The sequence below is a fragment of the Pogona vitticeps genome, chromosome 6 (genome assembly GCF_051106095.1).
Source record: "Pogona vitticeps strain Pit_001003342236 chromosome 6, PviZW2.1, whole genome shotgun sequence".
In the NCBI taxonomy this organism is placed as follows: domain Eukaryota; kingdom Metazoa; phylum Chordata; class Lepidosauria; order Squamata; family Agamidae; genus Pogona; species Pogona vitticeps.
The window spans coordinates 49,153,096-49,169,387 of NC_135788.1; the positions used below are offsets into that span (position 1 = coordinate 49,153,096).

Here is a 16,292-nt window from a genome sequence, read left to right on the forward strand (position 1 = left end):
CGGTAAACTTTGTTCACTTTGGTGATCCAAAGACCCTACTCATGGGAGAATAAACATCTCCAGTGTGCATGGAAGGATTGCTGATGTGAGAAAATACATTGTGCTGAAGATTAAAAAAAAACTTTAAAATCAAAATTCCCCAGTCTGGACTGGCCTTTACTTCTGAGACTTGGGTCCCCAGATGTTCTTGGATTGCAACTCCCACAAATCAAGTAGTGAAAGCTTCTGAGAACTGCAGTTCAAGAGCATCTGGGGACCCCAGTTTGAGAACCAATGACTTTGAGGATACTGGGCAGGCTGCATGCCTGAGGTGTTTATCTCAATCTTAGTAGAGCCATTCCTGTATCAAATGACAGCTAAATGAAGTCTGCAGGGAAGGAGGAAAAGTAAGCAGAAAGAAATGGGTGCAGAAAGTCTATGCAAATAGGCCTTCTCCTGGATCAGGGTCCCTTTAAATTCACCAAATGTGGCAAAATAGTCTTTCCATCCAGCAGCACCAAATTATTTGCTAAGGGAAAGAGCGTTCTTTGTATTCAGTAAATATTTAGCAAGAACAATACTATGGGTTGCAGCACTCTGCATTCAACCACCCATCTCTCTTACTCATTTATTTTGGCCACAAAAAAGAACTGCCCCCAGAAAGGACTGATTGTGGTTTTGGCTCACTTTGGTGTAAGCAGTAATTTGTTGATGAACATACAATGCGTGCCATAGGGGAAGGAGAGCTCCAAACCATTATTTCCATCATAAAACATTATTTGTACAACCTCATGTTCAAGATGTGTAAATGTGCTTATTTCAATACCATAAAAGGTGAAAGAAAAATCTATCATATTTTCTTGTTCTACCACGGTCTAACTCGTAGCTAGCTGTTCCGTGTATCATAATTTTCCTTGTTAATTCAAATAAACTTGGAAGAAGAAAAAAATAAATAGAAATAAAATCTGTTATTTATTTAAAATTTGACCCTCACTTCTAATTGCTGTCTTTCAGGGAAGGCTGGGCTATACAGGGTCTCCAGGCCACCCTGGTGAAGAAGGAGGAATTGTAAGCAAAGTATTTTCCATCTGTTTGTCCATTTTTTTCTTTTTCCACATAAAATCTGTTAGAAGATGGGAAGGCAGAATGGGTACAGAATGCCTTTTGACCGGCATTTGTTTTGGAGTTTAGTGATTTGCAGTGCTTCTCATTTTGATTTGTATCTAGTATCTATGATCAATGTTTAATGTTGTAGTTGCATTGAATAGATTGTATTTTTATGTGCTGATAGTATGGTTTAATTATTGTACACTATCTGAGTGTGCTTTGTATGAAGAGGGGGAAAAAGTATTTTAATATTAAAAATGTGTATACATGTATAAATGAAACATATTCTGCAGTTTGGAAGTACTTATGTGGTGGTGGTAGGAAACTTGTGGAACTTCTTTGGTTTCTTAAAAGCACACCCTTGAAAGTCAAGAGTTAGCAACTCTGAGGTAACAGTTATAATTAATTGCTTTTGCAATCTCTCTTCATTAGGGAGACAGGGGTCCAATGGGCCTTAATGGGATGCAAGGAGACGCCGGGTGCCCTGGCGCAAGAGGTCCAAAGGCAAGTGACTCCTTTGCAAGGATCAGTTTTCTATTGCCTCATGCTGCTCAACACTCTGCTCCAAATTTTATTTCACTTCTTTCTTTTGCTTTTCCTTTTTGCCCTCCCATGCTGTCATCTTTATGTGACTCCAACACAGAATGATTTTCTCTCATATTGAGGATTGTGGTAATTCTCTCCTCAGTGGACACAGAATTCCTGCCTTTGCATGCACGGATCCCTGTATGTGTCTCTCAATATATCCACTGTATTTATCTTAAGATGTGACATATCGTGTATGAAAGATGATGCCAAATAAAACGTGTCAGGACTATAATTTACTGCCTAAATACAGTGTGGAAAATAATTCTCTTTGGCAGGCTTTCTATTATGCAATTAGTTATGTGACCAATTTTGCAATCAATATAAGGCAGGGTATGGAATGGGGACGTGGTGGCGCTGTGGGCTAAACCGCAGAAGCCTGTGCTGCAGGGTCAGAAGACCAGCAGACGTAAGATCAGATCCACGCGCAGGAGTGAGTGCCCATCGCTTGTCCCAGCTCCTGCCAACCTAGCGGTTCGAAAGCATGCAAATGCAAGTAGATAAATAGGAACCACCTCAGTGGGAAGGTAACAGCGTTCCGTGTCTAAGTCGCACTGGCCATGTGACCACGGAAGATTGTCTTCGGACAAAACGCTGGCTCTATGGCTTGGAAACGGGGATGAGCACCACCCCCTAGAGTCGAACACGACTGGGCAAATTGTCAAGGGGAACCTTTACCTTTACCTTTACCTTTACCTTTACCTATGGAATGGGGAACCTGCCAGGGTGAGGTGAGGGAAAACGTACCTTATTGCCTTTCCATTCCATATTCAGGCAATCTTGAAATGATGTCTTCCAAAACAGGCAGGCAGTGAATGTTATTTAATGCCTCTTAGGTTACTACGTTCCCTCTAGAATATAGCTCAGAGTAGTGCTGCACCCAGCGTTCCATCTGCTGTACTTGGTCCTGGTTTCCTCAAGCACTTGAGCAAATTCCTACATTTTCCCTGATTGCGAGTCCTGCTGATGTCAATACGTGGTGTTCCTTCCTTTTTCATAAAGGAAATAATAGAAAAGTAATGAGCAAAGCAATGTACAATATAATGAATGACAAAAATGTTTCTGTAATGTTAATAGATACCATTTACTTTGGGTACATAGTGAATTACTTTTTTAAAAAAGTAATTCTCCAAGCTGTTTAAGCTGTTAGCATCTATTAAAAGTAATGGGAAAATGTAAATACAAAATATCTCTTAATCGAGACAAGAGTTGTTATGCAAAACCTTCTCAATTAAGAAGGGAGAACTTGATATATGGTGTGTAAAGCATCTTGTGCAAATCAGTAGGCAGAATGAAATCTACATCTGGAATCCTTTTGATGTTCTGTTTTCCTGGTGTCCCAGACAATTATGGACATACAAACCTCATCCTCTGGTACAATGACAAAATATTACTCAGCTTCTGCTGTGTAACTTTCCCCCCACTCCCTCTTCCCCTTTACATACATGACTATATTTCAGAATGTGAGGCTGTCAGCAGGATAAGCCAACACTCCTTCTGTGACAGCTCTTCCTTATGTGAAGGAAAATTATAATTTCTTTCTCATGCTCTATTTTGGACCTTGTGGCCTCAGTGTTGTACTGTGACATCTATTTGCCTCTGACCCATGGTGACCCTATGAATGAGTGACCTCCAAAATGTCCTAGTCTCAGCAGCCCTTAGTGTCTACTATTCATCCACAAACAAACTACCTTGATTTAAAGGATGTTTTTTGTCAGCTTACCTCTGAATCATTGAACAATGAATGCAATAGAACCTCCTCTCCTGTAGGGGGTGTACAACTCTTCCAAGATAGGCAGGCAGTGAAGTCCAGGGTACACCTTTGAAGTTCAGGTTAAATGTACGGACCTTGTGGTGATGGCAGTAGGAAGAGCTTGCTGGTTTGTTTGTTTGTTGATCAATGATGGATGGGAAAGACAATGAATGTGGGAAGAGGTTGATACTGTGGGGAGAACTACTCTTAGAAGTGAGTCAAAGTCTTCCAAAGTGACCATCTGGGGCATAAAGATATTTGCCTGCTCTTCCTTTTGCATTTCTACTTTCTAATATCAATTCAGAAGGATGCCTTTTTTGGATTCTGTCCAGTAATTTCTGAATTCTGTCATAATCCACACCAACTCTCTTTCTCTCTCTCTTTTAATATCAGGGACGAAGAGGTTATCGAGGATACAAGGTAGGTAGTCTTTTAAAACATGAGCACAACCTCTCTATTTGATTATTATCTTTAATATTTCAGTTTAGCTATTGATACTGTCTTATACATACAAAAAGCAGTGGACAATAAAAAAATATGGGAATTTTGATCACAGCAAGAGGTTTGATATACTGTATTGAATAATAGATGCAAGCTTCTTTTAGATAAAGAAGCTGCCATATTTCAGATCAGGTAAAAGGTTTATCTTGCTTTATGTCACCTACACTGACAGGCAGTAGCTTGTCCAGGTTTCAGACAATATTTTCCTCCAGCTCCCAACCTTTATATAGGACAGGAAGGTAATCTGGCTGAAGCTTGAGGGGGGCTCAAATTTTTGTTGCTGTTCAGTGGCAAATAGTGCAAGGGAACAGCAGGAAGCCTAGCGTAAATGTAGCTTTCAGCCACCAACTATCCCTCCCCTATCTTTTTCTGGAGTTGACAGCCATATTGCTGCCAACTCCAAAGGCTGTCAATTTTCACACATACATGGTGAACTGATTTCATGAATGAGTAAGATTGCCCCCACTCTGAAGACGACAGGTATGAAAAATCTGAAATCTGCCCAGGCCTCACTGAAGAGTCTCGGAGAGCTTGCTAACCCTTTAGATGTTTTCCTCAATATGATTTGTTGGCATTCAGTTGCTTCTAGCTGGCAATTAACGAGTCATTGCTGGTGCACACTCAAGAATCCAAGCAGGCATGCATTAATTGCCTACTCGAGATGACTGTTATGTCATATGCTTTCTGCATACAGAGCATAACAAGAGGATTACAGGCATTACGATACAGGAACACAGGAGATTGCCTCATGCTGAGTCAGACCACTGGTCCTTATAGCTCAGCACTATCTATGCTGACTAGTACAGCTTTCCAGATTTCAAATCAGGTATTTCCCAGCCCTGTGCAGAGATGCCAGGGACTGAATTTGGCATCTTTTGCCTGAAAATCATTTGAGCTATGCCACTCTGCTAAAGACTAAGAAATAATTTTTGCAGTTGTGCAGTCAGTTGTTTGGTTGCCAAATATCAACATACACATACATCTGCAAAAATATACCAGAAATATACCAGAAACAGCATTTGCAAGGGTGCTGCAGGGAATGTAATAACAAGCATGTTTAAATTACTTCAACAGGGTGAAGAAGGTGGTGCTGGGCTTGATGGCATTAATGGACAAGAGGTACCATTTCATGAAATTTTTAATGATGATTTTTATGCGTAGGCCACTTTCCAAGATGGACTGAAGAACACATAGGAATATTAAATAAATACAGAAATAAAAGTTACAAGTCGGCTAAAATAGACTCAGCAATCAGTAACCTACTCAAACAATAAGTCTTATTTCTTAAGAAGACTAGACTCACAAAATTCTCCAGATATTTTCATGAATAGAATTACCTGTACGGCATGAAAAACTGGGGACTCTGTCTGTGAGCTCTTCAAGACTAGGCATTTGTTTCTCTTTAAATATATTGCTCTCTACTGGAATTTATATTTTGGTATCAGTATTTTCCATGCTATCAGAAAAAACATTCCTCTTGTCTTGCTTAGTACTGTGTGTGCTTTTTCCTGTGACCTTCAGCTCCTTTTCATTCCTTCTGAAAAAAGAAGCCATGGGTTTTGTTTTTACAACTTTGTGTTTTAGGGGAAGCCTATGGTGCTGCGATGCCATTGCTAGTTGCCATTTACCTTGGTTGAGTTTACGGATGTGTGGTGTTTGCATGCTGGTTCCCAAAACAATGGTTAACTCCTATCACCAAATGTTTAAAAAGAGGTGAATCAAAGTGAGGGCAAATGACACTCTGGAAGAGCCCTGAGGATGGATTGCTGTAAACAGCATATTGAACAAGAACATAAGAACATTAAGAAGAGCCCTGCTGGATCAGGCCAAGGGTGGATCTAGTCCAGCTTCCTGGATCTCACAGTGGCCCCACCAGATGCCTCTGGGAGCACACGAGACAACTAGATCCCTGTCTCCTGATAGCCCTCCCCTGCATCTGGCATTTGGAGGTCCCTTCCTTTTAAGCCTGGAGATTACACATCTCCATCATGGCTTTTAACCTGCGATGGGCTTTTCCTCCACAAATCTGTCCAACCCCCCTTAAAAGGCATCTAGGCCAGATGCCATCACCACATCCTGGGGCAAGGGGTTCCACAGACTAGCAACACACTGGGTCAAGAAATATTTTCTTTTGTCTGTTCTCACTCTCCCAACAATCAATTTAAGGGGATGTCCCCTGGTTCTAGAATTACGTGAGAGGGAAAAGAGCTTCCCTCTATCCACTTTATCCATCCTCTGCATAATTTTATATGTTTCAATCATGTCCCTGCTCAGGTGCCTTTTCTCTAGACTCAAGAGCCCCAAATGCTGTAGCCTTTCCTCACAAGGGAGGTGCCCCACTCCAGTCATCATTTTAGTCGCTCTCTTCTGCACCTTTTCCAGTTCCACTATGTCTTTTTTGAGGTGCGGTGACCAGAACTGAACACAAAACTCCAGGTGTGACATTACCAGCATTTTATACAATGGCATTATAATTTTGGCTGTTTAATTTTCAATCCCCTTTTTAATGATAACTAGCATGGAATTGGCCTTCTTCACTGCTGCCGCACACTGGGTTGACACTTTCATTGAGCTGTCCACCAGCAAACCAAGATCTCGTTCCTGATCCATCATGGACAGCTCAGAGCACATTAACTGACAACTAAAGTTTTGATTTTTTTTTTTGTCCCAGTGTGCAATACCCTATATTTTTTTATGCTGAAATGCGTTTGCCATTTTTGCCGCCCATTCTCCCAGTTTGGAGAGGTCCTTCTGCAGCTCTTCACAATCCCTTCTGGTCTTCACCACCCAGAAAATTATTGAATTGTGCTTATTTGAAACATAGCATCATTTTCTTTTGGGAATCTAGGGAGAAAGAGGATCTCCTGGATCACTTGGACCAAAAGGCTGCTCAGGACAAAGGGTAAAGCTACTTCTGCATTTCCCCTTCCCAACTCCATGCCCATTTGTGGTAGCCTAGTATAAATTCTATAATATTTTAGACAACGTGTTTCACCTGCTGGAAGCTGAGCTGTGTAATTATTAGAATTAGAGATGGGTGGAGACATTTTTGTGTGGAGTGGGGCTGACTGATGCCAGACAACATTTCGGATAAATGATTTTTTAAAAAAACATCAACCACAATTGACTAGAGCAGAGGCAGGGAACCCCAAGCCAAGGTAATCAATCTGACCCTCTTGAGGTTCTCCAGGTGGCCATGATACCTTCTCAGTGATACCACTGTATGGTGGTTTCCTAGCTTTAAGGTGTTTCCCCTCCTCACATTCTAAAAAGTTGGAATGCCTTTCCTAAGGTTTAATTGATTGTGCTTTAAATTACAATGTGCTGTTTTTGTGTGTGTGTGTCAACACTATAAGGTCCTTTCTCACACTGTATGTATGATAAAGCCACAATGCACTGATATCCTTTGGGAGATGCCATGGTCACCTGGGGAATCCCAGAAGAGCCAGATTTAGCACTCTTTTGGTGCCAGGATACAGCCCACTAGAAATGAAATGAAATTGTTTTCACTCTCTGACTGAAAGTGGCTCTTCTCTGAAGATAACAATAAATGTGAGCATAGTAGCTTTGTGAGATTCTGATTCTAACTATTGGCCATAATGATAGGGCATCTGAGAGTATTATGTTGAGATTTGTAGCAAATGTGTGGAGTAGTGCATAATATCTGCTTATCTTTTCCTCATGGTTGAAGGGTAGAGAAGGGCCCAGAGGACAGCCAGGTGAAAATGGGCCACCTGGAATAAGAGGAGACAATGTGAGTAAATTGTGATTAATTTTTAAGGAAAGAAAATGTTGGTAATGAGAGGTAGTATTTTCTGCAGTGTATTGAAAGTTACTGTTTGCGATTGTGGAACTCAGAATCCCTCAGACAACTGTAGTCTACAAAAGTTTCCAAATTCTGTTCTGGTGCTGGAATAGTAAAAGGACAAGAGGACTACAAAAAAGTGCAAACCCATGCCTTACGCTGTACCCCTATTGTTGTGCAGTTTGTATTCAGTGGATGAAATCCTGTTGCTTAGGATAGTAAGTCACAACTAGAGTAGATTTATTGAACCAATAGGAATTTGGTGAGTCAGCCCTTCGGTAAGTTCCTTTGATTCTGTGAAGTTATTCTTGTCATAACAGTATGCTGAGCAATAGATTTCAGTGTATGCATGCTTGTTTATTTATTTATTTAATTTATATACTGCCCCATTAGTGCCAAAGCACTATTCTGCATGGTTTACAAACAGTCAAAATAAAGCTACAGCAAAGCAAAACACCAAAATATCACACCAGTAATAAAAACATGATCTAAAAACTAAGAAAACCAATGGCACAGCCAGTTATCAGCCTGAAGTGGAAACAGGAGACAGGAGAGTCAGCCAGTGTCAGCATGAAAGGCCTCCCTGAAGAGTAGTGTTTTTAGTGGCCTCCTAAATGAGTACAGGGAGGTGGCCAGGCACAGCTCCTCTGGCAGATAGTTCAATAACCTCAGTGCCACTATCAAAAAGGCCCTACCTGGGCCTCTCTTGGAGTGACTACATGGAGAAACCAGGCCTGGGAAGATCTGGTGGACTGGGCGAATGACATTGGGGAAGGATGCTCTGACAGTGTGGTCCCAAACCATGGAGGACTTTATATGTATTAAAACCTTGAACCTGATCAGGGATACAAGAGGTAACCAGTGAAGGCTAGCCCGAACTGGTGTGATGTGGGCAAATTTGCCCATACCTGTCACCACTCTGGACACCACGTTCTGGACCTACTGTAGTCTTTGGGTCAGCCTCAAGGGCAACCTCATATAGAGAGCATTGCAGTAGTTGATCTCTGTAAAAAGATACCTTTTTTTAAAAAAATGTATGGATGCTCCCTACCTCTGCAGCTGCAACAAGCATCTGCTGTAGGAGTTATACTAGTAAATAAGTAGGATGGGAGGTAGTGTACGATGACAAGGGGCATGGTTTAAGATATGGCACTGTATGCCTTGAAAATGTTTGTTTTATGCCAGATTAGAAACCGTGGGGGCCATCAAGTACTGTCGGATCCTACTTTGATCAGCCCCAATCAGTGTGGCCAATGACTGGCTGTCACCCAAGAAGCATGACGCATACAGTCAAACAATAGAGACTGAGCACAATATTAGTACAGGGACTTGTCATGATGCCTTTCTCATTCTTCTCTGTGAGAACATAAGGCCTTTTCAATGTGAAGTTAACATTGCTGGGACAAACTTTTCTATTGAGTTTTTTTTTGGGGGGGGGTAGTTTGTGGGAGATGGACCTTGGAGGTGTTACGTAATAGAATAGAATAGAATAATTGAACTGCAAAGCTGGTCTTTCTTGTACACACATTCATATGGCAGACCCAGCATCCAATATCAGACCATGTCAACCAGTCTATTCTTGGAAGTCACAAGAAACTGGACACTGTTTGATACTCTGTTAGTACACAGGGCAACTTACATCTGAGGTACACATGATTTTAAACTGGAGTGGACTAGTCCCAGGGACTGGGGACCAAATGGAGTTTGAAAATGGCTGAGCTCTGCCATTTTTTAAAATTAATAAAAGTAAATGGATTCATTCTTTTTAATTGGTTGGATGGGAGAGCCTTAGGGTACTCCCCCCAAGGCTGTGGAAGGTGGGAAATGCTGCTCCTGGAGGCTCCTAGCGGGTATGATAATTGTTTGTAAAATTACAATTATTTGCAAGGAAAAAAAAGTTGGCTTTGTTTCCTATAGACTGGATCTTCAGGACCTTTGGGTACCATGGAAGTGACCCTAGAGGAATGTATGCAGCCCACAACCTGCACTTTGCCCGCCACTACTTTAGACAGAACTCTTTCTCCCTGTCTCTGACCAGCTATATTCCAATCCTATGAAATTACCACCTCTGGTGGTGAAGCCACTCACTCAAACTGCATGTGTGTTTACCAAGAGAATTCCCTTCCATGGATTTAGGGATGCATGGTGGGGCTACTTTTAAGCAAAAAAGAGGGTTGATTCTATTTCCATATTTTGTTTTTAAAAGGAGATTTCCAAGCAGGTAACTTTTTTTCTTTTTCTTTCAGGGAATTCCTGGAATTGACAATGAAGTACGTGGTTTTCCTGGTGCAACAGGAAGCAGGGGGCAGCAGGTATCCAACTATCTAGAAATAATGAATTAACAAAGCCATTTTAAAAAATTAAGTAATGCACTTTTTTGGCAAAGCATGTTCTTATTTATTGTTTATTTATTCAAAATATTTATACTCACTTTTCTCCTCAACAGGATCCAAGAGAGCTCACTACTTTAAAAGCGATTAAAAAACTGAAAAACAATGAATTATTACAATATTAAAAAAGAATTAAAATTAAAAATTGTGGATAGCAGTGGATTGTGAGTTTCTCACAGTGTCAAAAATTCTCTTGCTTAGCCTAGTAAACTATATTTATGAATCAATGGGGATTTGGTGAGTCAACTCATCCTTACATTTCATGGATTCAATTCAGCCTACTCTAACTGCAACTTACTTCAGTATAGTGAGTTGCAGTTAGAATAAATCCATTTGAATCAATGGAACTTATGGAAATTTTGACTTACTGAATCCCCATTGATTCAATGGGCCTCTTCTACTATGCTAAGCAACAGGATTTTTGTTAATGATATCTTTATTTCTGTATTAATGGACATGAAATTTTATTTTGATGTTCCTTAGTTGGCACGAAAACCAAAACCAAAAAAGGCATGAACATCATAATAATTTAGATCCAGCTGAATTACTTTGCAGCCTGAATCTTTGCTGCTGGAAAGAAGCAGACAAACATGACATTTTATCACTCCTCTGATTTCTGTCTAAAGACAAATGAGTGAAATGCTTTTAGCAAGAATTTCAGAATCTGAATCTGGACACTTCTGTATTGTCTAGCTCTTGAAAATTGTATCCAGACAATACAGCTGATTGCAAAGAAACTGCTAAGATATCTTTGTGACATTTACCCCTTGTGGTGCCTGTTTGTCTTTCAAACACAGAGCACATGAAGGCAAACCAAAAAAAACCCCACACCTTTTCACATGCTGCCACCAGTTGATTACTAAATCAACATACGTTACTTAAGAAAGATGCAGATCTGTTCATCACCGCCTTTTGAATAAAACAGATTTATTGATTACAGATTGTGACGTGACCCCCACGTCACGCCTGTCCATCATGGGAAATTCAAGGGCAGGAGCCTATGACAGGATAGGAGGGGCGGAACAAAAAGGAAAGTTAGACAGTTAGGCAGATGGTTAGGAAAGGGAGTTGGAGAAAAGAGGTTGCAGATAGGGAACTGAAGAGAGAGTTAGGAGATTGTATTGAGAAAGTTAAGAGAGATTGCTAGAGAGAATAGGAAAGAGTTTAAAAGTATAGAGAATATATATATATAGCCGAAGAATATTGTAAAATAAGAACACATACAAACCCAAGTGGAAGTAAATTATAATTAATGAATAAGCTTAAACATCTGTGATTTACTACTGTGATTTGCATGACATCTATAAAATCAATAAATATGTTAAATTGGCAGCACGTGTCTTAGATTTCTCTATTTGGTATTGAGGGAATAATACCTGGTGGCAGTATGAAGTGAGGACAAGCATTCAGAGGGTGGATAAACAAAGGACACAGTGTATGTCACACAGATGTTTCTAAAATAATACATAAGTATCTTCTTCAGGTTCATCAAGCATCAATAACAATCTTCTATATTATCTTACAGGTTATTATTCACTCCTCAGACTAATCACTCCTCAGATTCCCAAACTAACTCTCTCTCTCTCTCTCTCCCTCTAACTCTGACTCAACTCTACTTCCCTTCTCCTGTCAGGCTCCACCTTTTAACCATCTCTGGTGGCCCCACCTCTCAACCGTATCACCACGGAACATGAAGAATGCATAACCTATTCAGCATAACAAGGATGAATGCCACATACTGTATCTCCCCCCCCCCCTTAAATATGTATGTTTGGGAGGGGAAACGTGTTTTCCATCCTAAACAAACAGGCACAATTGCATGGAACTCTACTTACCATCTGGCACAATTCTGTAAGCAATACCACATTTACTATAACAACAATCACAATACCTTTTTGCACTAAACATTCCACTACAATTCAATAATATACTTTACCTTATCATTTACACTTACTACATTTAACATTTTCAATCTTACAGAAATATATCACAATCAGGAAACTTTTACATAGATAATTAACCAGTAAATCAATAGTCCATTCCAGTTCATTTTAAAAGTCGTTGCTTCCCTCACCTTTCTGTCCATTAATATTCAATTTTTCATCACTATTTACGAACAGAACATTTATTATCCATTACTAATTTTGTTTATTCCCCCCTATTGTGAACAGTACTGTGTCTTGAATTTGTTTTCAGAGTTTCTTAGACATATCTGATGCTAGAATATGTAGTTTAATATTATCACTTTGCTTTGCAGGGGGACCCAGGAGCTGATGGTGTACAAGGAGAGACAGGAGACAAAGGTCCAAATGTAAGAACTGGAGCCTGGTTCATAGGGACAAGTTCTTACTTACATTTTTCACAGTATATAATAATAATAATAATAATAATAATAATAATAATAATAATAATAATAATAATAATAATAATAATAATAATAATAATAATAATAATAATAATAATAATAATAATAATAATAGCCAGCAAGTACATTTGGACTTATGGCAGCCCTTTCCAGGGTTTTCCAGGTATAGAGTAATCAGAAGTGATTTACCATTCCCTTCTTCCGGGGGTGCCCTGGGACTGTGCAACTTGCCCAAGGCCACACAGACTGGCTGTACTCTCAGGAGGTGCAGTGAGGAATCAAACTCCCAACCTCTAGTGAGCCATCCAGCAAGCATTCCAAAACTAGACAACAATAATTTGATGGCCTGAAAGAGGGAGGAAGCCCGAAGATCCAGAGGGAGAGGTTTTCCTTTGGTCTAGATGGGCAGGTTATAAATCTAAATAAATAAATAAATAAATTATAAATTCTAAGCTTAATAATGTTACATGCTTTCTCCTTGGTTTTATCTGTATCCACTTTAAAGTAATTTGACTCTAGTGACTGACAGCTCTTTTTGATAGATTTAATTTATCAAGAAGCTAGGAATTAACTTCTCTTACTGGCTTTCCTTATCTGTGATTCCCAGATGTTGTTGGGCAGCATTCCCATTTCCCTCTTCCAGCATGCCCAAGAATGATGACTGTTGTAGTTGACATACTGGTGACTCAAGATAAGGAAAGATTGTTGACCTAAATCTCCAGTTAGAAGCCCTTAAGTGGCTTGTTATTGCCCTATACATTTATTCAGTTTCACTGCAAACTATTAAAATGGTTTTGACTTATTGGTGGACTTGCTGATGAACTGCAATGGATAAGTTTTCCAATAAACATTGTTGGGTAAGCAAGCCCAGTAAGCTTGTTTGACTATCTTTAAAATACAGGACTAATCAGTAGGGACAGTGGTTGTCACATGAGTAGAGCTGGGGTCACAGATAAGCACTCCAATAAGCAGTAAGAGGCCAATGTAAGATAAATATTTTATAGAAATGCAAGACCTTTAGTGTCGTTATTTTAAACTTATTCCTCTTTAGGATAATGTTACTGTTTCTTCCCCTCCTTTTTTAAAAAGGGTCCTGTTGGCCGCAGAGGTCCTCCTGGCTCAAAGGTGAGTAGCCACTGCAACTACATTGTGCTAAATATTTTACTGGGGGAAACCAGACTTTTACCATGCTCCTGGATGTCATACGGAGACACAACCCATTGCTAGATGTTTGACGATCCTAACAATGCAAACTTCAATGCAACACATCTATGAGATTTCAGGAAGAAGAGGGCTTTTTGCACTCTAGGGGAAAAAAAGGGGGTGGCATCCATAGTCAGAAAGAGTAGTGCAGATTGTTGCTCAGCTTTTCTTAAATATTTGGTTGTCCATTTCATCATGTTGGAGGATGAAAGTGAGCATCTGGCCAGTTAGGGCTGTGAGGGGCATTTGTTGTTATGTGCCGTTAAACTGGGACTGACTTGTAACAATTCTAATCGGGCTTTCTAAGGTAAGTGAGATATTTATGGGGCGGTTTTACCAGTTCCACACCCACAGTGAGCTTCTATGGTGAGCTGGGTTTGAAACCCAGGTCTCCTAAGTCCTAGTGTGTTCCTCTATCCACTGCACCACGCTGGATGTTGCTATAATCTTAGCACTGGAGACCTGGAAGGGACCCTATGGATCATGAAGTCCAGCTCTTGTCAAAGTGAACACTGGGGACTCGAACTCCCAGCTCTGGCTCTGCACCCAGATACCTAAACCATTGAGCTATCTAGCAATAGTGACTGTTTTATATTTTAATGTGTCATTGTTCCGTTGAGTGTAAGCTGCCCATAGTGGCCTTGTAGCCAGATGGGAAGTATAGAAGTCAAACAAATTAATTAAATGGGCCTATGATCTGATTCAGAAAGACTCTGTTTTCATCATGGGATGTAAAGCATGTTGACTTCAAATTAAAATATCTCCTAAGAAGCTTGCGATATCCTTTACTCATCATCCTAGTCCAATTTTAGAGCAACATCCTCTTTGAGGCTTGCTAAACAACTATACCCAAGCCGGAACTAAGATTGATGGGAGAAATATTAACAACCTCAGATATGCAGATGATACCACTCTGATGGCAGAAAGTGAGGAGGAATTAAAGAACCTCTTAATGAGGGTGAAAGAGGAAAGTGCAAAAAATGGTCTGAAGCTCAACATAAAAAAACCCCCTAAGATCATGGCCACTGATCCCATCACCTCCTGACAAATAGAAGGGAAAGATATGGAGGCAGTGACAGACTTTACTTTCTTGGGTTCCATGATCGCTGCGGATGGTGACAGCAGCCATGAAATTAAAAGACACCTGCTTCTTGGGAGGAAAGTGATGACAAACCTAGACAGCATCTTAAAAAGCAGAGATATCACCTTGCCAAAAAAAGTCCAAATAGTCAAAGCTATGGTTTCTCCTATAGTGATGTATGGAAGTGAGAGCTGGACCATAAAGAAAGCTGACCGCCAAAGAACTGATGCTTTTGAATTGTGGTGCTGGAGGAGGCTCTTGAGAGTCCCCTAGACTGCATGGAGAACAAACCTATCCATTTTGAGGGAAATCAACCCTGAGTGCTCACTGGAAGGACAGATCCTCAAGCTGAGGCTCCAGTACTTTGGACATCTCATGAGAAGAGAAGACTCCCTGGAAAAGACCCTGATGCTGGGAAAGTGTGAAGACAAGAGGAGAAGGAGATGACAGAGGATGAGATATTGGACAGTTCCACTGAAGCTGCCAACATGAATTGGACCCAACTCCGGGAGGCAGTGGAAAACAGGAGGGCCTGGCATGCTCTGGTCCATGAGGTCACAAAGAGTCGGACACGACTAAACAACAAAACAACTTTACATACAGTACATTGACAATATTTTTATGGAACTCTAGAGGGCCCTCCAGGCTTGGTCATTTATCTAAATTTACTTCTGCTCTTGTTTTAAACACACATTAAAAATATTACATTATACCGTCTTTCTGTTCAAAGCCCGTCACTAATCAACACCGTGGAGAATAACTTTTCTACCCGTGTTGATTAACTATCGCTGTAGGTATTAATCAATGAGATAATCTTCAAATTACAAAATCTCCTGGGTAGTGTTACTTTTGCAGTTAAATAACAGCCCTTAAAAAAAAATTGCTCACATCAATTTGACTCTAAGACCTCAGTAAAAATGTGTCAGTTGAGTGACCTATGAAGTTAACTGGTCAATTAAAGCAATCAAACAAAGAAGCACAGTTCTGGAGCATATGTTTATTATGGGTATATTGTCCATGCCTTCTCGTTTTCATGCTTTGATAATAAAATTGATCAAGAATTCAATTCTGCTCCCACTCCATGAGGTTTTAGTTTTCACTTTCACATCATCATTGCTTGATAATATAAAGGTGTCCTTTAACCATGGAGGTAGGATGGTCATATATTTGCATGAGTCAGATCTCTGCCTCAATAGCTTTCAAAGAACAGTGGTTTAAAGCCATGTTTTCAATGTAATACTTGTACCTCTGGTTCCTTTACCAACAAACCATTATCAGAATTTTTATAGAACAAAGGTTCGAAGGAAAAGAGCTGAATAGCAGCCAGGGGGTCTTAAGTAGTTACCAAGTGTGAAATGCCACATTGACTCATGCAATTTGCAACTCCTGTCTACTATACTAACCAACTACCCTGTTTCCCTGAAAATAAGACAGGGACTTATATTAATTTTTGCTCCAAAAACGCATTAGGGCTTATTTTCATGGGATGTTTAATTTTTTTCATGTACAACAATCTACATTTT

The 16,292-nt window shown here is 40.1% G+C and overlaps 1 protein-coding gene across 1 annotated transcript in view; it reads left to right on the plus strand.

Moving 5' to 3' along the window:
- Positions 1–16,292, plus strand: part of LOC110086127 (collagen alpha-4(VI) chain) — a 106,922-nt gene that overhangs the window by 37,119 nt on the left and 53,511 nt on the right. The window contains exons 14-22 of the mRNA XM_073003491.2: positions 994–1,047; positions 1,519–1,590; positions 3,818–3,844; positions 5,000–5,044; positions 6,774–6,827; positions 7,617–7,679; positions 9,977–10,042; positions 12,378–12,431; positions 13,575–13,610. Coding sequence (XP_072859592.2) covers positions 994–1,047; positions 1,519–1,590; positions 3,818–3,844; positions 5,000–5,044; positions 6,774–6,827; positions 7,617–7,679; positions 9,977–10,042; positions 12,378–12,431; positions 13,575–13,610 — 471 coding nt within the window. The remainder of the gene's footprint in view (positions 1–993; positions 1,048–1,518; positions 1,591–3,817; positions 3,845–4,999; positions 5,045–6,773; positions 6,828–7,616; positions 7,680–9,976; positions 10,043–12,377; positions 12,432–13,574; positions 13,611–16,292) is intronic.